The following is a 24,275-nucleotide window of genomic DNA, read 5'->3' as shown; positions in this document are numbered from 1 at the left end:
TGGGATTAATAAACCTAAAGGACCGTGTGTGGCCCCCGGGCCGTAGTTTGCCCATGCCTGGCTTAGACCTTTTGGGACATGGTTGGCCTGGTTGTGGAACTAGTCTAAAATAGTCTCATGTGTTGTTAATTATAGTTCATTCAATTGTTAACTGAATTTAAAACAAGTAACCATAAAACATTTATTTTCAAAGTCTGTAGGTCCCATTCTTGCCCCATTTATGTTTGGAGGAACTTCATCTCACCAAGAAAAATATCTACTGAATGACTAATTTTTATAGTATAGTATTTTATAAGTACATTTACTAGGTCCAAGGTTATGTTGTGCAATTTCTAATATAAAATTTGGAATCTGAAATTAGAGCAGCAGAAACACGCATCATCCCTTCAATTTGTTCAGAGAATGATCATATGTCCTTGATGCTACTATCTTCAGTCCAGAATTGGACTCAGATGCTGTTGTTGGTTTTAGTGGAGCTGAAAACATCAATACGGCGAAAGAGTGTTACGATGCTGTAGCTTCAAGAGAAGATATTGACATTAGAACCAACCCAAAACCAAATGATTCTGAGACATCGGTCAGTTCTAAAGGTGCTAGTGATGAGAGAAGGGACATTGGTTTAGGACAAGACAAAAATGCAAGCGAAGGGGATGGTAAGGAGGTATTCTTTGATGCTCTCGACAGTTTAAACAGTGGAGAAGAAATACACAAGCACATCAGTGCTACCAACCCAAAACCAAATGATTCTGAGACATCAGTCAGTTCTGGAAGTTCTGATGAGCGAAATGACACTGATTTAGAACAAGATCACACAGAAGACGCACAGAGTGAGGACGTATTCTTTGACACTCTTGAATGTTTAAACAGCGGAAAGGAAAAACTTCATGATTCCAACAAGAATAAGGCTCCTTCTGAAATTCCACAGTGAGAAGAACAAAAAGCAGAAGCATCCATTAGTTCTGAAGATCAAGAGTCAAACATAGACGAGAGGAAAGATGACCAAAATAGGCATAAGCAAGGCAGAGAGGACAGGGAAGGAATGGATGGTGGAAGGACTCAAGCTCGTAGGTCTTTAGCCTATCAACTTGTCAGATCTGTGGGTTGGGAGTTGCTGTATTTGGGGGGTTTCGCAGTGACCGCAGCCATGGTTTTTATCGTGAGCAGTAACATTACGAATCGTCAGAGTCACTGGCTGTCATCACCACATCAACAACATGTTCAGTTGGTTAAAAAACAAAGAATGGCCACTGTTCTGAATCACAAGAATGAGTGTGCTGTGCTGGTTATTGGGTTTTATGCTAGTTTGCTAGACTAAAGCAAAAACTTAAGTTCGCAGCCAATGCAAAGAGAGGCTGTTGGATCATTTTTGAGCCATTGGCAACAGAAGAAGTAACAAAAATATAGATCACTCCAATAATACATTGTATAGTTAAGGGGACATGTTATGTAAAATCAGCATTTATGTGCTCAGAGAATTTTTCTTTTTACCTACCACCTATCTCCACCAACTTCTCTGCACTGACTAAAAATGGGGACAATTCATACAAATTCATTCAAAATCAGCAGTATAACATTTTAACGTGATACTATTGCGTAATAACGTGATAGTATCATGAAATGAGTACCATGATGTATTACTGTTTCCTATCTCAATACCGTATTCATGTTAAATATAATAACGCCAGAGTTGACAATGCAGAAAAGAGTTTTGTGGAGATGGATGACAACACAGCAGGTAGAAAATCACCAGCAGATAGAGATGTAGCAGGTTGTACTATCTCTTGAGGGTTTATTCTTTGCTACAGCAGATATGGACAGGACAAGGCCCAGGCCTGCACTGGCCACAGACCAACAGCCTTCCGGCATCTCAAGCAAATCTCCCTGAGCCTCTCCTTTAGAGCATCTTTAGTACTGTATCTCCCCTTCTTACCAGAGCATCTGTGCTCTGAGTATTTATACCAGAATTATAAAGCTACATACATACCAAAGCAGAGTGACTTTTGTTTCACACCCATGAGTTAATAACATCGACTTTCCTGTGGGATAGGGAGTGAAACAGGATGGATTTCGTGATCTAGGTCTGGTTCTGCTCAAGAGAAGACCATGTGTCCTCCTGCTGAGGAGAACACCATGTGTCCTCTTGCTTAGCAGGTGCGAACACCTGTTTTCTCAATTTTGTAAAACAAATTTTGTAACATTGCCCCTTTGTCACATTTATGAATGTATGTACGTATACAAATACAAAACTAGAGATGTATACAGAAATAAAATGACTGGTCTGTCGATTTGGGAAAAGGAGCAGGAAAAACAACAACAATGATTTAACAATATTTACCAACTTGTGAACTGTAATTGCCTCTTCTCCATTGAAAAGTCACTAAAATTTGAATTAAAAAAATATATATAAATATATATCATGAAAAATAGTTAAAGTTAAAATAATACTTCGGAGCATGTTTTTCTATGTTGATAAGAAAAGTTGATAAGGCTATAAGAGGCAAAAAAGAAAGAGAGACAGACAGAGAGAGAGAGAGAGAGACAAATAGAGACAGACAGAAAGAGAGAGAGGGACAGATAGAGACAGACAGATTGACAGGGCGAGAGAGAGAGAGAGAGATCGACAGAGAGAAACAGATCGAGACAGACAGAGAGAGAGAGAGAGAGAGAGAGAGAGAGAGAGAAGGAACTAGCCTGATGAAAAGATAGATTAGAGGCACACTATGTAACTTTTCTAGTCGGGGGTTTGCCTGGCATGTTCCACAGTATGGTTCGGTATTGTATCCATGGAGACAAGTAGTGGGGACACCAGACCAAATTACAGGTCAGATCCGTGGAGAGACATCACCACACAGAAAGAAAGCTGTGTTTTTCAATGTATTTTTGAGCAAAAAAAAACAAAAACGTATGTTGAATAAACAGAATAAAAGCGATACTGTGGAATCCAGTCAAAGCTATAAGAAAATTTACTTGTGCAGCACACACAGTCAGGCTACATTTTTATTTTGTCACGAGCCTTAACAGAACAGTGGCACTAGACACCGTAGGACTACTAAACACGACTATTCACTTTAACCTACCCACACTCCTATTCTGGTGTCCAATCAGCGCGCTGGCCCCGCCTCCCGCTCCAGTTCTTTGGCAGAGGTGGGGGCATTTGACGTGGCACCGGGGCTCACATCACTGCTCCGCGGCTTTCTGAGTGTTCTTCTACCGGCTCTCCTCTCAGCGGGGACACACGCGGAGCTGAATTGAGAGATGTGGCTGGTTCTCCTGCTCAGTCTCCTGCAGAGCACCGCGGCCTACGACGTGGACACGGAGAAGCTACAGGGACTGGCCAAAGCCCGGGTGGAGGTACGCGCAGAGGACGGGAGTCGGTGTGCAAGAGCCGGGGACGGAGCAGCGTGTGGGGCGTAGCGGTAAAATGCTGGTTTGGAACATGGTTTGGAGTAGTCAAAGAAGGGGAAAAAATAAATTAAAAATCGAAAAAGTGCGTTTTGGAGAATTGGTGTATGCGCATGCGTAAAAGATGTAGGAAGCAGATGTAAATAAAAGCGATGAAGGAGTCTCATAATGACATGTGATGAAAATAACAGTCAAGGACTAAATCTTTCCTAAACCAGGAAGGACTAAACCAGGACTGAAAACAGTCAAGCTTAAATCAAAGGATGGAGAGAACTAACTAGGGACTAGGGACTAAAGCCGGGGACTAACTCTTCGCTCTATTGGTAACTGTATTGCCAAGAAATTATTTATTGCTGTTAATGCTGTATATTTACAACATGAAACACCAATACAATCACAAGTTATCTGCTGAGGACACTTCATATGAAGTGTATGATAAAATGAAGAGGAAGGCCTAAGAGGTGAGTGGTTGAGAGGCAAAGGTGGCAGGCTGTGATTGGCTGACCGAGACTAACAGGCAGGTGGCAGGAGGTAAGATCATTGTGCCAAATCTGGTAGTTTTACAAAACACAATTGAGCTTCACAAAGTTTCCAAACTTAGCTAAATGTGGGCCTGGCCCATCCCCCAGAGCTGTCATATAATCCTGTGACATGACCTGGCTCAGATGGGTGGTTATTGTTGCGTTATTGTTGTAAAGCCCAGGATGAGGTAGTGTTGCAGGCTTTCCCTGGCTCTGTCCTGAATAACACAAAGAGATGGCTCATTCTTCAGCCCGAGGTGTGTCTTCATCTTCCCATATATTATATCTTATCCCCCATGACACACACCCTTCTTCCTGTCACCTTTTGTGGAGAAGAAATAGTTCAAATGATTTTTACTAAGTTAGTTTCCAAGAGTCGACTAAAGAAATGCTCTGGGCAGCAATGAATCAACTGAAAAGGTACATGGCACTGGCAGAAGTCTGGCTCAATCTCCATTTAAATGGAGTTAATTGCACAGCCGTGATTGGTAATGCATTGTGGTATCCTAATAAAGTTTCACATTGTTCTTGAGCTTTAATAGTATGTTGCTTAGTAATCTCCTTGGCCTAAAGACTAGAGATGTAACATTATCTGTGATCTTGTATTCTCACACATTAATATTGAAGACTGCACTATACAATACATGTAGCTCAAAGCTGGTTTTCACAGAAGTCTCAAGTGAGTGACTCTCATCAGATCTCAGAGGATAAGCAGTATTGAGCCTGATTAGTGCTTGGATGCGAGACCGCTGGGAATGGCACAGGTACCAAATTGAGGCAACAGTGGCTCTAGAGCAAACTGCTGTTGTGTCCTTGGGTAAGATGTGTGTGTGCGTCAAAGAATATAATTTTTTTTTTTTTATGAAATATTAATCTGTCTTTCGCAAACCCAAGCCCAAGGGGGCACTGCTTGGCTTGTTGGTGCATGTGCACTGCTGTCAGAAGGTCGGGGATGAAGCTTTGGCTATTACTAATGATTCATTAGTTTAATAATAATCCTGCGTTAGTTCCATAGTGAGCCTGACTGAAAGGCGAGCACTCACACTACTGCAGTCTTCATTGTTCAATGATATGAGTGTTAAATTTTTCTACTGATGTTTGTATAAAATTTGAAATTAGAAAAATAGAATTTATAATATTTTGGGAAAGGTCTTAGTAGAGTAGGCGTCAATAATCAAAGAAAACCTAATAAACCGAGTGTCTGGTTTTAGTCCATCTTACTAATGTGCTGTTGTGTTGTTGCAGACGTGTGGAGGATGACAGCTGAACAAGCTCAGAGAGGTGAGGCCAGAGCAAGTCTTTAACACAGACCCTTCAAATACCACATCTCCAGTTTCATCTAACAGTGCTCTCTTTCTCCCTGTCACTTCCTCTCTGCTGTCTCTACCTCTGCTCTGCCTCTTTCTTGCCCCCTCCGCTGCCCCTCTTTCGCTCTCACTTTCACCCCCCCTCCTCGTCCCATCTTTCTTTCTCTCTTTGTCTCTCTCACTCTCTCGCGTCTCTTTCCCTCCACACCCTATCACTCTCTCTCTCCCACTCCTCACCCTCTTTGTCTTACTCTGTCCCTCTCGCTCTCCCTGTCTTTCTCTTTCCCTCTCTGTCCTTTTCTCCCCCTCCTATTTCTCTTTCTACCTCTCCTCTCTTTGTCTCTCTCTTTCTCCCTCTTTTCCCCCTTCTTTCTCTCTTTTTCTCTCTCTGTCCCTCTCTCCCTTGCTCTTCCCTTCTTTCTTTTTCTCCCTCTCCTCTCCATCTTTGTCTCTCTCTCGCCCTCCCCATATTTTTTTTACCCCTCTTTCTCTCTCTGTGTTTGTTCGCAGGTGAAGGCCTTCGTGGTCCAGGACATTCCTCTGTAGCATCCTTTCCTCCCCTCAGGCTCCACACGGAGAGCTTTGTGCATTACTGTACACACTGACCGTCAGAGGTCTAGAGCAATACATCATACTCTGTAACAGTACTTTTACTCAAGTAAAAGTTGTGGTTCCTCTTCCCACTGTAAGTCTACAAGTGACAAAAGCTTTTTGACAAAAAATTTGTGTTTTGTTTTTTTTTGTTTTTTTTACAGCTCCTTCAGATATGATTTAGTTTGGCTCATTTTTGTGTCTGTTTGAAAATCCCACATTTTGTGCATTATTTCAATGCATTCCTTCATCAACATTATAAATCAGATGTTATTGCCAGACAGTTACTTACAATCACTTTTACTTGAGTTTACCAAATACATTTTACTCATACTTTTCTTGGACCACTACTTGCACAAACCCTGCATATTTAGGCTCTTTGAGAGTTCTTCTCTCAAACAGAAAACACTTGATGATGTCATGCGGTAATACAGAAATACAGTTGTCCACTGTGTTTTTAAACTCATACACTTTATTTTCAACCCTGGAACTGCCAATCTCTAAGTTAACAGCTACCTTTTACTTTTTTTGTTTAGTAAATTACCACTAGATGACATCACAAGTTGGATCAGAGCATTGTAGACAGACTAATAATGTTTTGAGGTAACAGCATTATAACATGGCTTAAAGCTCAATTTTGTATAATATAGGATGTTTAATTGATCTGATGGCTAGGCAGTATGCATCTGTACCTGTAGGTGTGTTATCTGTTTGGAGCCTTGACTCTGTTCCTCAGCCATAACCTGGTGATGAAGCACATTCCTGGAGCTGACCCAGAACTCGTCCTACTGAACCACTACTTCGAGGAGCTGGACGTGAGTCATCTGCTCTTCCAGTTTGCATTACTTTATCCAAATGTTTTATTAAGGGAACGCACAACTCCAGAGCCTCTTGTATTTCTGCCTCTCTGACAAACCTTTGTCTGAGGCTAGCAGTTACAGGCTGAATTTGGAGCCAGGCTCTATATTTAGAATTTGGACCGTGGTTATCATAGCAATCAAAGAGCCAATCTGCAGCGAAGCTGTGGAAGTTAACTCCCTTCCCACCCACACGACTGTTTTAGCTGTCAGTCAAACCTGTTGCTAATGGTAGCGGGAGTGGCCTCAGGGATAGAAGACAGCTCATCGGACTCTTATATAATATTCATATCTTGAAATATGGACATAATAGCGAAATAAAAAACATAGAACAGCTCAAAATAGAACATTTTAAGACCAAACTGACGAGCCTTAGTCTTTAACCCTTTGATTGAAAATAACCTCTCAGCCTACTCCTTGTGAACTACTAATGAAATGTTTGCTAGTACTGTCAGACAAACCTGTTGCTAAAGCTAGTGGGAGCGACCTCAGGGATAGATATCTTGATATCATATCTTGAAAATACGGACATAATTGCGAAAATAAAAAAAAACAGGATCACGTAGAACAGCTCAATAGGAACATTTAAAGACCAAATTGACGAGCCTTACAGCAGCATTTACACAGAGAGGGGTGACAGTTTTGTAATGTAAGGTGAAATGATGAGTCGATCGAGACGGACGTGCAGCCCTGATCACTTCCTATTTGGAACATGCCAACTAGCAGGCTACCGATGTCCATTTTTATGTATAGTCTATGGGTTGAGCAGAGAAACCAACCTAAAACCAGTAGCTCCAACACTCCATGAGTGGACAGTTTCATCTCTCACATTTTTAAAATCCAAGGGTTGCAGGTTGAGAACGAGACTCTGGCACTTTGATATCTCAACATGTCATTCTAGCCATTATACTGTATCCATTATTATTTAGTTTTTCATGTAGTGAAATCTATTATACAAAGTATCCTAGTAGACAGATCTTTTTTTTTTTTTTAATATTAAGATGAACAGAGTTTAACAAAATATTACAATGCTAAATGGCCTGGTATCAGATTCAATTCAATTCATTTTATTTTTGTAACGCCCAAAATCACCAACAGTTGTCTCGAAGGGCGTTCATGTTTTGGTTGATGGGGGAAACTGGAGTACCCGAAGGAAACCCATCCAGACACAGGGAGAAACATGCAAAACTCCACACAGAAAGGCCTGGGCGACCCGGGGATCGAACCAAACCTTCTTGCTGTGAGGCATGAGTGTTGCCACTCAGCCACCGTGCTGCCCTACACACAAAAACAAACAGGAAACATGACAACATTCTGCAGGCCAATAATTTTTAATACAGATTGAGCGGTTTAAATGCAGATTTGTGTTGTAATAGTGAGTTCTTGGGTCTAGTCACTAATCAAAATGATCAGGTTCATCATTTGTGATTTTGTCTTGAATATCCAAATATTTCATGGCAAAGTACAATGTAGTCAATAGAGAAACTGCCTCTTGCCCCCATCTGGGTTTATGACATTAAAAATCACTCTCCCATCTCTCTCCCTCTCTCTCTTTCTTTATCTACCCCTCCTCTCTCCCTCTTTTCATTTGCCCATCATTTCCCTTTCAATTTTTCTGTCATCTTTCTCCCTTTTCCTTTGTCCATCTCCTCTTCTCTTTCTCTCTCTCCATTTTTTCTCTCTCTTTCTCTCATTGTTCTTTTCTCCATTTTTTTTCTCTCCCCATTTTTCTTTCTCTCTCTCCCTCTCCATCTTTCTCTCTCATTTTTCCTTCGCTCTCTGTCTTTCTCAATCTTTCTCTCTTTCCATTTTTCCTTCTTTCTCCATCTCTACCTCTTTCTTTTCTTCCTTCCCTTCCTTCCCTCCCTCTCCAGCGGATCCCTCTAAGCGACATGACACGCTCGGAGATCAACGCTCTGCTGGGCAAACTGGGCTTCTATAAAAAGGAGCAATCGGACGACGAAGTACCAGAGGAGTTCAGGTTCTCACCTGCCAAAGACAGCCCCTTCCCCGACGAGCCCCCATTCAAGTCAGCCGTGGCCTCCGAGCCCAAGGAGCCCGAGCACACCGACCTGTAGGGGGAGACACTGGTGGTATGTAGTCAAATGTATGTTATGAATGTATGCTAGATTTAGATTTATACAGTGAATATATACGAGTGAAATCACAGACACATATGGGGCAAATTGGACTTGTAATGTGAAGTTTTAATAATTTGATCATCATTTGTGTCAGTTGATTCTTGCATGTTTGAGTAATCTTGTATTGTCCTGCATTTGAGGCTCGAGTACCTCAAAATTCTGAAATCGCAACAGCTGCATTATCTATTATTATTGCAAAAGACAAAGTTAAAATCTGTCAACTGGATAAATCGTAAGAGTGAAGAGGTTTCGCTGCTCATCCAAGCCGCTTCTTCAGTTCTGGTCAGATTGCTGGTGGCCACTGCCTTATATCTACCTGAAAGGAGGGGCTAACTACACTGAAACTGTAAACATCTATTGTCTCCAGTTTCAGCTGGAACTACCCTATTCAGCCCTTAACTGCTGCTGCTCCTACTATTGTTGCCATTGTTCTGGGTCTGAGGATGGTGTTATAGATGGGGGAGAGGTTATGTCTCAGGCCCCCATTTAAGGAAGGATTTTCTTTCCTAACAAAAATAGCCTCTTTAACTCCCCTCTCAAACCATTTCTTTTCTCTGGCTAAGATCTGAACTTCATTGTCTTCAAAGGAGTGGTTAGTGGATTTGAGATGGAGATGTATGGCGGACTGGTGTCCAGAGGAATTCTCACGCCGATGTTGGTACATTCTCTTATGGAGTAGCTGTTTAGTTTCTCCAATGTAACGCTCACTGCACTCTTCACTATACTGAATGGAGTAGACTACATTACTTTGTTTGTGGCTTTGGGTGAACCAGTTTTTGTCTTAAAGTGTTTGTAGGCAGAAATCTCATACTGTCTGAAAATTCTCTGAAGTTTTTCAGACACCCGCTGTGTAAGGAATACACCTTTCCTTCTGGGTTTAGATTCCCTGTTTTCCTGTTTTTTAGCTCTCTATTCTATTGAAGGCCTATGGATATCCACAAGCAGACAGCGTTTTCTCCACATGTTGCTCCTCCTTCACTTTTCCCTCTGTGTTAGTGGGCACCACTTGAGCTCTGTGTTGTAGTGTATAGATGACTCCAACTTTGTGCTGCAGTGGATGATGTGAATCAAACAACAGGTATTGGTCAGTGTGTGTGTGGGCTTCCTGAAAAATTCTACCTGGAGTTGCCGGTCCTCTCCTATTGTTACTGCATGATCTAAAAAGGCCAGTTTGTTCTCCTTGGCTTCCTCCCGTGTGAACTTGATGTTTGGATTCACAGCATTAATATGTGCTGTAAAGGGCTCCAGATCTTGAATTTTGATTTTAGTCCAGTTGTCATCCACATACGAGTGTGGGTGGAGTACCTGGAAAAGAGGCCAAATCCTCCTTTTCAAATTGTTCCATGTATAAGTTAGCCATAATAGGAGAGACCGATGAGCCCATGGCACAGCTGTGGATTTGCCTGTACATGTCTAAACTAGAAATGTGGTATTAAGACAAATTTCCAGTAGTTTGACACCGGACCAAATCTGCAGTTTAGTTCTCTGTTTTAGCTTAGGATCCTGCAGTAGCCTCCTCTTTGCAGCCTCCACCGCTACTGATGTGGGGATACAAGTGAAAAGAGAGGTAACATCAAATGAAACCATGGTCTCATCTGAATCAAATTGGAGATGCTTGACTTTGCTCACAAATTCTGCTGTGTTCTCAATATGGTGCTCCGTGTTGCCCACCAGAGGAGCCAGGATGGTCTTCAGATGTTTGGCCACATTGTATGTGATGGAATCAACACTACACACAATGGGTCTGAGGGGTGCTTCTTCTTTGTGGATCTTTGGGAGACCATAGATACAAGTTATGGAATCACCAAGATAGTCTGTAATACAGCTGTCTGTCAATGACTTCCTCCTTCTCCAGCGTCTGTAAGCAGTCTATGATTTTCTTCTCTTGACCCACTGGTGGACTAGACCCCCACAGTGGACTACATTACAGCAGCAGAAATGACTATTAGAAACAATAAGCTTACAGGGGTGGAAGCTGGTGAGCTGAGACTGAAAGCTCTACAAACATGTCCTGAAATGTCCCTGTGTGTCAGATGCCCTCCCCTGTATGTGTCAGATGCCCTCCCCTGTATGTGTCAGATGCCCTCCCCTGTATGTGTCAGAATAAGACCTCCTGAAGGCACAGGGAGACCATCTGTGTAAAAACTGTTATTCCTGTAGTTTAGACCTCAAACATGTTCTGAAATACATGGGATTCTTGTATTTTTGGCCCTCGCCACTCACGAAGTGATGGCGAGGGGCATTGTTCTTCCTGGGTTTCTTCTTCTTATTATTATTATTATTATTATTTTTCCGCCAAAAGGATCGCAGTTTTCACCCCCTGAACGTCGACGAAAAGTCCCACATATAGGTATAGGATCGACCGGCTCGGCGAAAAATTTCATAAAATTGGCATCGCGATAATGTCCGAAGCACACCGGCTCGACAGCGCCACCTAGAAATTTTGAGATTTTCAATTTAATAGGAAGGCCCGACTCAGATTTTGACGAAATTCGTACCAGTGATAGAGCTCATAGAGAGAAGCAAAAAATATAATTATAGCGCTGCCCTATGACAGACAGGAAGTCGGCCATTTTGGATCAAAAATTCGCCGCTTCATTTGCAGCGTGTTTTCAAAACGCTACTAGTCTCAGGTTTTTGGTCCAAATGAGCTCAGATTTCACATGCCGCATCCAGACACATGGGTTTTCAAAAGTTATCCACGTTTTCTCCGAATTCCACACGGTTCGCCCGTACGCCGCCGCCAAAATACGCCTTCGTTTCCTGTTTTTTCGATGTCCTCTCACGACCACAGGCATTGCCCTACAGAGCTCACATTCACATCACATATGTGAGATTGGGGCATGAATGGAATGCAATATTAATTTTAATCAAAATGAACACTATAGCGCCCCCTACCATAGGGGTGAAACGCCAACATTATCGGATTCCTACGAAATTCGGGAAATAAATTGGGGGAATGACGTGGACCAAAAAATAATATTACGGGCATAGGTCATTTTTCACACTTGGCCACCAGGGGCGCAAAGACTCCAAAAAAAATCATTTAAAAATTTCTGACACGCACATGCATTGGTCTACACAGCTCAAATTCACATCACACGTGTGATATGAGGGTATTAATAAAATGGATTATTAATTGTAATACAAATGAACACTATAGCGCCCCCTATCATAGGGGTGAAACGCCAATATTATCGGATTCCTACGAAATTCGGGGAATAAATCAGTGGCATCAGAAGAAACAAAAAATTACATTTTCCACGGTTGGCCACCAGGGGCGCAAATACAAAAAAAAAAAAACATAAAAAAATTTCTGACACGCACATGCATTGGTCTACACAGCTCAAATTCACATAACATGTGTGATGTAAGGGTATTAATAGAATGCACTATTAATTGTTATCTAAATGAACACTATAGCGCCCCCTACAGTATTGGTAAAATACACAACTTTGTCCGATTGGCATGAAACTTGGGGAGATAATTGTGAGCATTAAAAGGGACAAAAAAGTCCATTACACCATACCTGTATTATGTACACGGTTGCCGGTGCAAAGCCACAGACCCCTCTCATAGAGTCAGAGCCACACAGCTCAGGGCCACACTGCATATTAACATTGTTCTTCGTTTTTCCGCCAAAACAATCGCATTTTTCACCCCCTGAACATTCACGAAAAGTCTCACATGGGGGTATAGAATCGACCGGCTCGGCAAAAAATTTCATAAAATTGGTGTTGGGAAAATGTCCCATGCCCCCTGACTCGACGGCGCCACCTAAAAATTCACCCCTATGGGAGAGGAGCCTGGTTTATTTTGGAAAACACACACAAAAAGCAGAACAGTGATAGAGAATGGGGGGACAAGCATAAAAATGAATTGAAGCACTGCTCTATGACAGACAGGAAGTCGGCCATTTTGGATCAAAAATTCGCCACTTCATTCGCAGCGTGTTTTCAAAACGCTACTAGTCTCAGGTTTTTGGTCCAAATGAGCTCAGATTTCACATGCCACATCCAGACACATGGGTTTTCAGAAGTTATCCACGTTTTCTCCAAATTCCACACGGTTCGCCCGTACGCCGCCACCGAAATACGCCTTCGTTTCCTGTTTTTTCAATGTCCTCTCACGACCACAGGCATTGCCCTACAGAGCTCACATTCACATCACATATGCAAGATTGGGCCTTGAATGGAATGCAATATTAATTTTAATCAAAATGAACACTATAGCGCCCCCTACCATAGAGGTGAAATGCCAACATTATCCAATTCCTATGAAATTTGGGGCATCAATTCATGGTCTCAGAAGAAACAAAAAATTACATTAGGGCCATGGGTTATTTTCCACTGTTGGCCACCAGGGGCGCAATGAATTGAAAAGAAATTGGCACTTGGCACTTTGACTTGCATGTCTATGAATTATATCTACTCCTAGGTTTTTCATCCGAATTACATCAAACTCCACATGCAGCATGTACATATGTCGATTGTCAATAATCATCCACGTTTTGGGGATATTCTTTATGGTTCATGAGTAGGATGCCCTCAAAATATGACTTCGTCATTGGATTTAAATTCCTACACGACTTTTCCTTAAGTGCAAATGAAACCTATCTAGTCCTAGGTTTTTCATCCAAATTTCCTCAAACTCCACATACAGCATGTACACATGATTATTGTCAATAATCATCCACGTTTTGGGGATATTCTTTCTGGTTTATGCACAGCACACTGTCAAAATATGACTGCTTTCCTGCATATTTGATTCCCTCTCACAGACACGTGGATCAGACTAAAAAGCTCAAATTCTAATCACTGATGCGGATTAAAACTGTGAATAGAGAACCATTATAAACATGTGGCCAGTGACCTCCATAGCGCCCCCTACTGTACAGGTAAAAAACTCAACTTTGTCCGATTGGCATGAAAGTTGGTGATATCATTGTGGACCTCAAAAGAGGCAAAAAAGTCCATTACACCATACCTGTATTGTGCACGAGGTTGCCGGTTCAACGCCGTGGACCTCCATTACAATGTGTTGGTCACACATATTTATATAGAAACTGTGTGAAGGGGGGCAGATTGCAGCTGTGGGGTGGGCAGGTGGGGAAAATGGTGCGTGGGGGCGGTGGCCGGCCCCGGGTGGTCGCATGGGGGGGCGGTCGCGCGGGGGGCGAGGGCCATCATCGCCGCTTGCGGCTTTAAATTAACATTGTTCTTCCTTCCCTCCTTTCGTTTTTTCTGCCCAAACAAATGCATTTTTCACCCCCTGAACATGCACGAAAAGTCTCACATGGGGGTATAGGATCGACCGGCTCGGTGAAAAATTTCATAAAATTGGTGTCGGGAAAATGTCCCATGCCCCCTGACTCGACAGCGCCACCTAAAATTTCACCCCTATGGGAGAGGAGCCTGGTTAATTTTGGAATACATGCACAAAAATCGGAACAGTGATAGAGAATGGGGGGACAAGCATAAAAATGAATTGAAGCACTGCTCTATGACGAACAGGAAATCGGCCATATTGGATCAAAAATTCGCCACTTCATTCGCAGCGTGTTTTCAAAACGCTACTAGTCTCAGGTTTTTGGTCCAAATGAGCTCAGATTTCACATGCCACATCCAGACACATAGGTTTTCATAAAACATCCACGTTTTGTCCGAATTCCACACGGTTCGCCCGTACGGCGCCAAAAAAACCCGCCTTTGTTTCCTGTTATTTCGATGTCCTCTCACGACCACAGACATTGCTCTACAGAGCTCACATTCACATCACATATGTGTGATTGGGGCATGAATGGAATGCAATATTAATTGTAATAAAAATGAACACTATAGCGCCCCCTACCATAGGGGTGAATCGCCAACATTATCGGATTCCTTCAAAATTCGGGGAATAAATTGATGGCATCAGAAGAAACAAAAAATTACATTATGGCCATGAGTCATTTTCCACGTTTGGCCACCAGGGGCGAAAACACTCAAAAAAATCATTAAAAAATGTGTTACACGCACATACATTGTTCTAGACAGCTGAAATTCTCATGACACATGTGGTATTAGTGTATTACTAGAATGCATTAATAAATGTTATATAAATGAACACTATAGCGCCCCCTACAGTATTGGTAAAATACTCAACTTTGTCCGATTGGCATGAAACTCGGGAAGATAATTGTGGGCATTAAATGGGGCAAAAAAGTCCATTACACCATACATGTATTGTGCACGAGGTTGCCGGTTCAACGCCGTGGACCTCCATTATAATGTGTGGGTCACACATATTTATATAGAAACTGTGTGAAGGGGGGCGGATTGCGGCCATGGGGTGGCCAGGCGGGGAAAATGGTGTGTGGGGGCGGTGGCCGGCCCCAGGCAGTTGCGTGGGGTGGCGGTCGCGCGGGTGGCGAGGGCTATCATCGCCGCTCGCGGCTTTAATTATTATTTTTTTTCTCCCCCTGGGATCGCAATTTTCACCCCCTGAACGTCAACGAAAAGTCTCACATGGGGGTATCAAATCGACCGGCTTGGCAAAAAATTCAAGAAAATATGCATCACGAAAATGACCCACACACACTGGCTCGACAGCGCCACCTAGAAAATTCAAAATTTTAAAATGAATAGGGAGCCGACATGCATTTTTCGCCTTAGCTTGACGAAATTCACACCAGTGATAGAGCTCATGGAGACAAGCAAAAAAGCCAATCATAGTGTGGCCCTAGGACGAACAGGAAGTTGGCTATATTGAATCGAAAATTCGCCAAATTTTTCGCAGCGTGTTTTCAAAACGCTACTAGTCTCAGGTTTTTGGTCCAAATGAGCTCAGATTTCACATGCCACATCCAGACACATGGGTTTTCAGAAGTTATCCACGTTTTCTCCAAATTCCACATGGTTCGCCCGTACGCCGCCACCGAAATACGCCTTCGTTTCCTGTTTTTTCGATGTCCTCTCACGACCACAGGCATTGCCCTACAGAGCTCACATTCACATCACATATGCGAGATTGTGGCATGAGTGGAATGCAATATTAATTTTAATCAAAATGAACACTATAGCGCCCCCTACCATAGGGGTGAAACGCAAACATTATCGGATTCCTACGAAATTCGGGAAATAAATTGGGGGCATGACGTGGACCAAAAAATAATATTACGGGCATAGGTCATTTTTCACACTTGGCCACCAGGGGCGCAAAGACTCCAAAAAAAATCATTGAAAAATGCCTGACACGCACATGCATTGGTCTACACAGCTCAAATTCACATCACACGTGTGAAATGAGGGTATTAATAAAATGGATTATTAATTGTAATAAAAATGAACACTATAGCGCCCCCTACCATAGGGGTGAAACACCAACATTATCGGATTCCTACGAAATTCGGGAAATAAATTGGGGGCATGACGTGGACCAAAAAATAATATTATGGGCATAGGTTTTTTTTCACACTTGGCCACCGGGGGCGCAAAGACTCCAAATAAAATCATTTAAAAATGTCTGACACGCACATGCATTGGTCTACACAGCTCAAATTAAAATCACCCATGTGATATGAGGGTATTAATAAAATGGATTATTAATTGTAATAAAAATGAACACTATAGCGCCCCCTACCATAGGGGTGAAACGCCAACATTATCGGATTCCTACGAAATTCGGGGAATAAATCAGTGACATCAGAAGAAACAAAAAATGACATTATGGCCATGAGCCATTTTCCACGGTTGGCCACCAGTGGCGCAAATACTAAAAAAAAAATCATAAAAACATTTCTGACACGCACATGCATTGGTCTACACAGCTCCAATTCACATCACACGTGTGATGTGAGGGTATTAATAGAATGCACTATTAATTGTTATCTAAATGAACACTATAGCGCCCCTACAGTATTGGTAAAATACACAACTTTGTCCGATTGGCATGAAACTTGGGGAGATAATTGTGGGCATTAAAAGGGTCAAAAAAGTCCATTACACCATACCTGTATTATGTACACGGTTGCCGGTGCAAAGCCACAGACCCCTCTCATATAGAGTCAGAGCCACACAGCTCAGGGCCACACTGCATATTAACATTGTTCTTCGTTTTTCCGCCAAAACAATCGCATTTTTCACCCCCTGAACATTCACGAAAAGTCTCACATGGGGGTATAGAATCGACCGGCTCGGCAAAAAATTTCATAAAATTGGTGTCGTGAAACTGTCCCATGCCCCCTGACTCGACAGCGCCACCTAAAAATTCACCCCTATGGGAGAGGAGCCTGGTTTATTTTGGAAAACACACACAAAAAGCAGAACAGTGATAGAGAATGGGGGGACAAGCATAAAAATGAATTGAAGCACTGCTCTATGACAGACAGGAAGTCGGCCATTTTGGATCAAAAATTCGCCACTTCATTCGCAGCGTGTTTTCAAAACGCTACTAGTCTCAGGTTTTTGGTCCAAATGAGCTCAGATTTCACATGCCACATCCAGACACATGGGTTTTCAAAAGTTATCCACGTTTTCTCCGAATTCCACACGGTTCGCCCGTACGCCGCCACCGAAATACGCCTTCGTTTCCTGTTTTTTCAATGTCCTCTCACGACCACAGGCATTGCCCTACAGAGCTCACATTCACATCACATATGCAAGATTGGGCCTTGAATGGAATGCAATATTAATTTTAATCAAAATGAACACTATAGCGCCCCCTACCATAGAGGTGAAATGCCAACATTATCCAATTCCTATGAAATTTGGGGCATCAATTCATGGTCTCAGAAGAAACAAAAAATTACATTAGGGCCATGGGTTATTTTCCACTGTTGGCCACCAGGGGCGCAATGAATTGAAAAGAAATTGGCACTTGGCACTTTGACTTGCATGTCTATGAATCATATCTACTCCTAGGTTTTTCATCCGAATTACATCAAACTCCACATACAGCATGTACATATGTCGATTGTCAATAATCATCCACGTTTTGGGGATATTCTTTATGGTTCATGAGTAGGATGCCCTCAAAATATGACTTCGTCATTGGATTTAAATTCCTACACGACTTTTCCTTAAGTGCAAATGAAACCTATCTAGTCCTAGGTTTTTCATCCAAATTTCCTCAAACTCCACATACAGCATGTACACATGATTATTGTCAATAATCATCCACGTTTTGGGGATATTCTTTCTGGTTTATGCACAGCACACTGTCAAAATATGACTGCTTTCCTGCATATTTGATTCCCTCTCACAGACACGTGGATCAGACTAAAAAGCTCAAATTCTAATCACTGATGCGGATTAAAACTGTGAATAGAGAACCATTATAAATATGTGGCCAGTGACCTCCATAGCGCCCCCTACTGTACAGGTAAAAAACTCAACTTTGTCCGATTGGCATGAAAGTTGGTGATATCATTGTGGACCTCAAAAGAGGCAAAAAAGTCCATTACACCATACCTGTATTGTGCACGAGGTTGCCGGTTCAACGCCGTGGACCTCCATTATAATGTGTTGGTCACACATATTTATATAGAAACTGTGTGAAGGGGGGCGGATTGCGGCCGTGGGGTGGCCGGGCGGGGAAAATGGTGTGTGGGGGCAGTGGCCAGCCCCGGGCGGTTGCATGGGGGGGCGGTCGCATGGGGGGCGAGGGCCATCATCGCCGCTTGCGGCTTTAATTAGCCCTCGCCATTCACAAAGTGATGGCGAGGGGTATTGTTCTTCCTCGGTTTCTTTTTCTTATTATTAGCCCTCGCCATTCACAAAGTGATGGCGAGGGGTATTGTTCTTCCTGGGTTTCTTATTCTTATTCTTTTTTTTCCGCCACAACAATCCCATTTTTCACCCCCTGAACATGAATGAAAAGTCCCACATATATATATAGGATCGACCGGCTCGGCGAAAAATTTCATAAAATTGGCATCACAACAATGTCCAATGGACACAGGCTCGACAGCGCCACCTAGAAAATTCAAAATTTTCAAATGAATTGGGAGCTGACATGCATTTTTTGCCCTAGCTCGACGAAATTCACACCAGTGATAGAGCTCATGGAGACAAGCAAAAAAGCCAATCATAGTGCTGCCCTAGGACTGACCGGAAGTCGGCCATTTTGAATCAAAAATTTGCCAATTTTTTCACTGCGTGTTTTCAAAATGCATCTCCTCCCAGGTTTTTGGTCCAAATGAGCTCAGATTTCACATGCTACATCTAGACACATGGGGTTTCATAAAACATCCGTTTTTTTTCCACGAATTCCACACGGTTCGCCCGTACGCCGCCACCAAAATACGCCTTTATTTCCTGTTTTTTCAATGTCCTCTCATGACCACAGGCATTGCCCTACAGAGCTCACATTCACATCACATATGTGTGATTGGGGCATGAATGGAATGCAATATTAATTTTAATCAAAATGAACACTATAGCGCCCCCTACCATAGGGGTGAAACGCCAACATTATCGGATTCCTACGAAATTCGGGGAATAAATTGGGGGCATGACGTGGAAAAAAAAATTATATTATGGGCATAGGTCTTTTTACTCCCTTGGCCACCAGGGGCGCAAAGACTCCAAAAAAAATCATTGAAAAATGTCTGACACGCACATGCATTGGTCTACACAGCTCAAATTCACATCACACATGTGACATCAGGGCATTAATAGAATGCAATATTAATTGTAATAAAAATGAACACTATAGCGCCCCCTACCATAGGGGTGAAACACAAACATTATCAGATTCCTACAAAATTCGGGGAATCAATTGGGGGCATGACGTGTACAAAAAAAAAATATTACGGGCATAGGTAATATTTCACACTTGGCCACCAGGGGCGCACAGACTCAAAAAAAAAAAATCATTAAAACATGTCTGACACACACATTCATTGGTCTAAACAGCTCGAATTCACATCACACATGTGACATCAGGGCATTAATAGAATGCACTTTAATTGTAATCAAACTGAACTCTATAGCGCCCCCTACATTAAAGGTGATATGTAAACATTATCAGATTCCTACGAAATTTGGGGAATCAATTGGTGGCATCAGAAGAAGCAAAACATTACATTATAGCCATGAGTCATTTTCCACGGCAGGCCACCAGGGGCACAAATACTCCAAAAAAACAACAACATTAAAACATGTCTGACACACACATGCATTGGTCTACACAGCTGAAATTCTCATCACACATGTTATATCAGGGTATTAATAGAATGCACTATTAATTGTTATCTAAATGAACACTATAGCGCCCCCTAAAGTATTGGTAAAATACACATTTTTGTCCGATTGGCATGAAACTTGGGGAGATAATTGTGCACCTCAAAAGAGGCAAAAAAGTCCATTACACCATACCTGTATTGTGCACGAGGTTGCCGGTTCAATGCCGTGGACCTCCATTATAATGTGTTGGTCACACATATTTATATAGAAACTGTGTGAAGGGGGGTGGATTGTGGCCGTGGGGTGGCCAGGCGGGGAAAATGGTGCGTGGGGGTGGTGGCCGGCCCCGGGCGGTCGCGTGGGGTGGCGGTCGCGCGGGTGGCGAGGGCTATCATCGCCGCTCGCGGCTTTAATTCAGTTTATATTTCGTTCTCTCTCAAATATTAATGCTCCTGGAGTTCTTTACAATGTATGTTCTGCTTCCATCAGGTCTGCACCGACCAACACTGCTGATCAGATTCTGTTCAGTTAGAACTCAGTCATCAGATTACTTTGCAAAACTAATGTGATTACTGACTAAAGTAATGTAATTACTACATTATTTCAAAAGCAATTTGATTACAGATTATTATTAAATTATTTGAAAAAGTAAACAACTCAGGAACCAATTTGTAAAAGTATGAATTCTTCACATGAAATGACATTTTCACTTAGAGGAGCTCATTTCATACACTGCCTGGCCAAAAAAAAATTACTACCTGGATTTAACTAAGCAAGTAGGCAGGGGTTGCTGCAGTTGGTCAGGTCTAGGTTCAGTAACAGTATGTGTTCAAAGAATGTGGTCAGCTGACTACCTGAATATATTTGAATGACCAGGCTATTCCATCAATGTTTTTTTTTCTTCCCTGATGGTACGGGCATATTCCGAGATGACAATGCCAGGATTCATCGGGCTCAAATTGTGACAGTGTTTCAGGGAGCATGGAACATCATTTTCACACATGGATTGGCCACCAGAGTTCAGACCTTAACCCCATTGAGAATCTTTGGGATCTGCTGGAGAAGGCTTTGCGCAGCGGTCAGACTCTACCATCATCAATGCAAGTTCATGGTGAAAAATGTATGCAACACTGGATGGAAATAAATCGTGACATTGCAGAAGTTTATTGAAACGATGCCACAGCGAATGCATGTTGTAATCAAAGTTAATAGCTAAATATTAGTGTGTAACCTTTTCTTTTGGTGGTGACTTTTTTTTTTTTTGCCCTGGCAATGTAGTCCTCCATAAATTTGTGGTGTTCTGGTGTCAGACACAGATCAGCTTTGAACAAGAAGATGCAATCCCATGCTGCCTGTTTATCTTTTTTTACTTTTTATTATACACAGTTCTATGGGTTACATTCATTTTTGGCAGGGCATAAGTAACTAAAAGTTACTAGAGCAAGTAACTGTAATCTAACTATTCAATTTTCAATTGTAACTAGTTCCATTACGTGCGTCACTAAAAAAGTTATCTGATACAGTACTCTCCTTACTTTGCAACAAGTGACTTCTCAACACTATCTGATAGCAATACACACACATAAAAAAAAAAAACACAATTACATTTTTTCCCCAAATCTTGAACCCTATGTGTATGACCTGCAATATAAAAACATCATCTGTGAACAGCAGGCAGTGGATTTTCACCTGTTACAGTGAAAAGCAACGGCCCATGCTGCACTTCTGTTTTTATTAATAGGTTGAATACTGCAGAGTGGATCTATAACAATGAACAAAATGTGAAAAAGCATGACTTATGTTTTATTGTTATGCTTTTTTGGTATTTAGTTAGTAAATTATAACATGCATATATATCGTTATTTAACATTTTGCTGATTTATAAATCTTGAAATTGAACTAAAGAGGGTGTATTACACATCTATGGGTATTAATGGTTAACATATTACATATTTGGATCACTATGTTACCTTTTATTATTTTGAAAATGCTATAAGAGTCCCTTCTATCCTTGCTCCCTTCATGAGGTCACTCCACCTTCACAGCACTATTACAATCAATGTGCATCCCATTAAATGAAACAAGCAAAATGTGGTATACCTTTTTTTTTGTATCTTTATGGAGAACTGGGGCAAGGCACATTTTGAATGAGGTAATGATGAGGGAGTTGCATTTAGATAACTTCTTTAAACTTAAGTTAAATAAACAAGAGCCTGTTCTTTATCTGGATTTTCCATTTCACCAAGAGACACCCAATATTTCAGTGTTATATTTGGCAGTATATGCATTTTACTGAATATTTACAGACCTTTGCCTCAAGTGGAGGAGTTCAAGTATCTCGGGGACTTGTTTATGAGTGAGGGAAGGATGGAGCGTGAGATTGACAAGTGGATCGGTGCAGCATCTGCAGTAATGTATCGGTCCGTTGTGGTGAAGAAGCTGAGCCAAAAGGCAAAGCTCTTGATTTACCGGTCAATCTACGTTCCTACCCTCACCTATGGTCATGAGCTTTGGGTAATGACCGAAAGGACAAGATTGTGGATACAAGCGGCGAAAATGAGTTTTCTCCGTAGGGTGGCTGGGTGCTCCCTTAAGGAGAGGGTGAGGAGCTCGGTCACACACTAAAAGCTCGGAGTAGAGCCGCTGCTCCTACATGTCGAGAGGAGCAGGTGAGGTGGCTTGAGCATCTTTTCAGGATGCCTCCTGGATGTCTCCCTAGGGAGCTGTTTCAGGCATGTTCCACCGGGAGGAGGCCCCGAGGAAGACCCAGGACACGCTGGAGGGACTATGCCTCTCGGCTGGCCTGGACCCAAATAAGCAGAAGAAATGGATGGATTTACAGAAAGATTTGTTTACAACTTCTGAAATTCCTAACATGATTTATTGTGCTGGTTTGGCAAAATATATATTTTTGAGATTACTATAAGCACAAACAAAAAGTAAAATTTGTCAAGTATTTATATCCATGGGCTTTTCAAGTGTCTTCTCTAAATATAAACCTGTTCTCTACAGGCCCTGGGTGAGGTGTGTCGTCCGCAGGGAGCGTCAATGGGTCCCTGCATCGTGTGGAGCACCCTGAGTCAGTCTGCCGTGTCCCGCTTGCCTCCGCCCACGCCCAATGACGCCCCAGGCACAAAGCGCTGCAGGTCTGGGGCCGACACTCTGCTGGGGTGGGGCCAGCCGGGCACGCAGGGACTCGGGGCCCTGCAGAACAATGGATTCACTACAATCTAACGACCTGTGATTTATTTGACTATAACTCTTACTTAAAGGGGACCTGTTGTACAAATTCTTTAGCTTTTAACCATAGTTGTTTGTATTATAAAAACTTGTTAGCATGTTGTTGACAATTATTTTCAAATTGTGTTAGGACTGTTGCCAGCAAAGTGTATAAGCATATTAAAGCCACAGTGTGTAACTTTTCAGTCGAAATTAGACAAAATTGTTTTGGTTTTTATTTCATTTTGGTTGTTTATTGCACTGAAAAACTTGTGTCCTTACTGTGGGATTTTCATCTCCACAAATCTGACTTTTATTTGGCCTCGTGCTTCTTTTCATGGAAATGTTGGTCTTTGGCTATAATCTTCCACAGGATGGTCTAAAACTGAACTATTTTCACGGAGAATGTTCCAAATTATGGTTTTAACTTTGTATTTCCATGGAATCCATGGATTCGTGCAGGTGGCATGCTACCTTCAGAAAATTACACACTGTACCTTTTAAGTTATAAAAAAGAGCAAATGATGCAAAGCTACAAAGAGATTTAAAAAAACAAAACAAAACTGCATAATGTGTCTCCTTTAACCTGGAAAACCACCTGACATTAGTGTTTATTTTAATACAGTGAATAAAGTCATAAGTCTATCATAGATTTTTTTTTTAAACGATTTATCAGACTTTACAAATAGGTAGTCAAAATTGCCTTCATATCATAGTTTAGCCAGGGGAAACTGAGTGAAATATGATAGGGATAGAAGTTACCAGTGTAAAATAATCATGTCAGATAAATGGGTAGTCAAATGGTACAATCTGAAACCGATAATATATTAATTTCCACTCTAAAGTCAAACTTTTACATCCGTGAATGTAAATGACGAAATCAAAAGATTTCTCTCTCTCTCTCTCGCTATATATATACCAGTGTGTGTATATATATAATTGTAATACAGATGTATTCTTTGTTGGGTATGTTATAATTTTGTGTTTTGATTCAAGATTATAGTAGAATGAGGCTCTCATTTGGGGTACCAGTTTTAATGCTGAAATCCAGTTGGATTAACCCTAGAAGGAG

The 24,275-nt window shown here is 41.9% G+C and overlaps 1 protein-coding gene across 1 annotated transcript; it reads left to right on the top strand.

The window, feature by feature from the left end:
- The first annotated feature begins 3,155 nt into the window (after positions 1 to 3,155).
- Positions 3,156 to 23,795, top strand: selenom (selenoprotein M). Its single transcript, XM_033972254.2, has 6 exons — positions 3,156 to 3,351; positions 5,169 to 5,204; positions 5,741 to 5,775; positions 6,558 to 6,636; positions 8,553 to 8,771; positions 22,997 to 23,795. The coding sequence occupies exons 1-5, from the start codon at positions 3,256 to 3,258 to the stop codon at positions 8,754 to 8,756; spliced, it is 450 nt and encodes a 149-aa protein (XP_033828145.1). The 5' UTR covers positions 3,156 to 3,255; the 3' UTR covers positions 8,757 to 8,771; positions 22,997 to 23,795.
- The last annotated feature ends 480 nt before the right edge of the window (positions 23,796 to 24,275 follow it).

The sequence above is a fragment of the Periophthalmus magnuspinnatus genome, chromosome 9, assembly GCF_009829125.3.
Source record: "Periophthalmus magnuspinnatus isolate fPerMag1 chromosome 9, fPerMag1.2.pri, whole genome shotgun sequence".
Taxonomy (NCBI): Eukaryota; Metazoa; Chordata; class Actinopteri; order Gobiiformes; family Gobiidae; genus Periophthalmus; species Periophthalmus magnuspinnatus.
The sequence above is the reverse complement of the archived record's forward strand: the minus strand, read 5'-3'. Positions and strand labels throughout refer to the sequence as shown.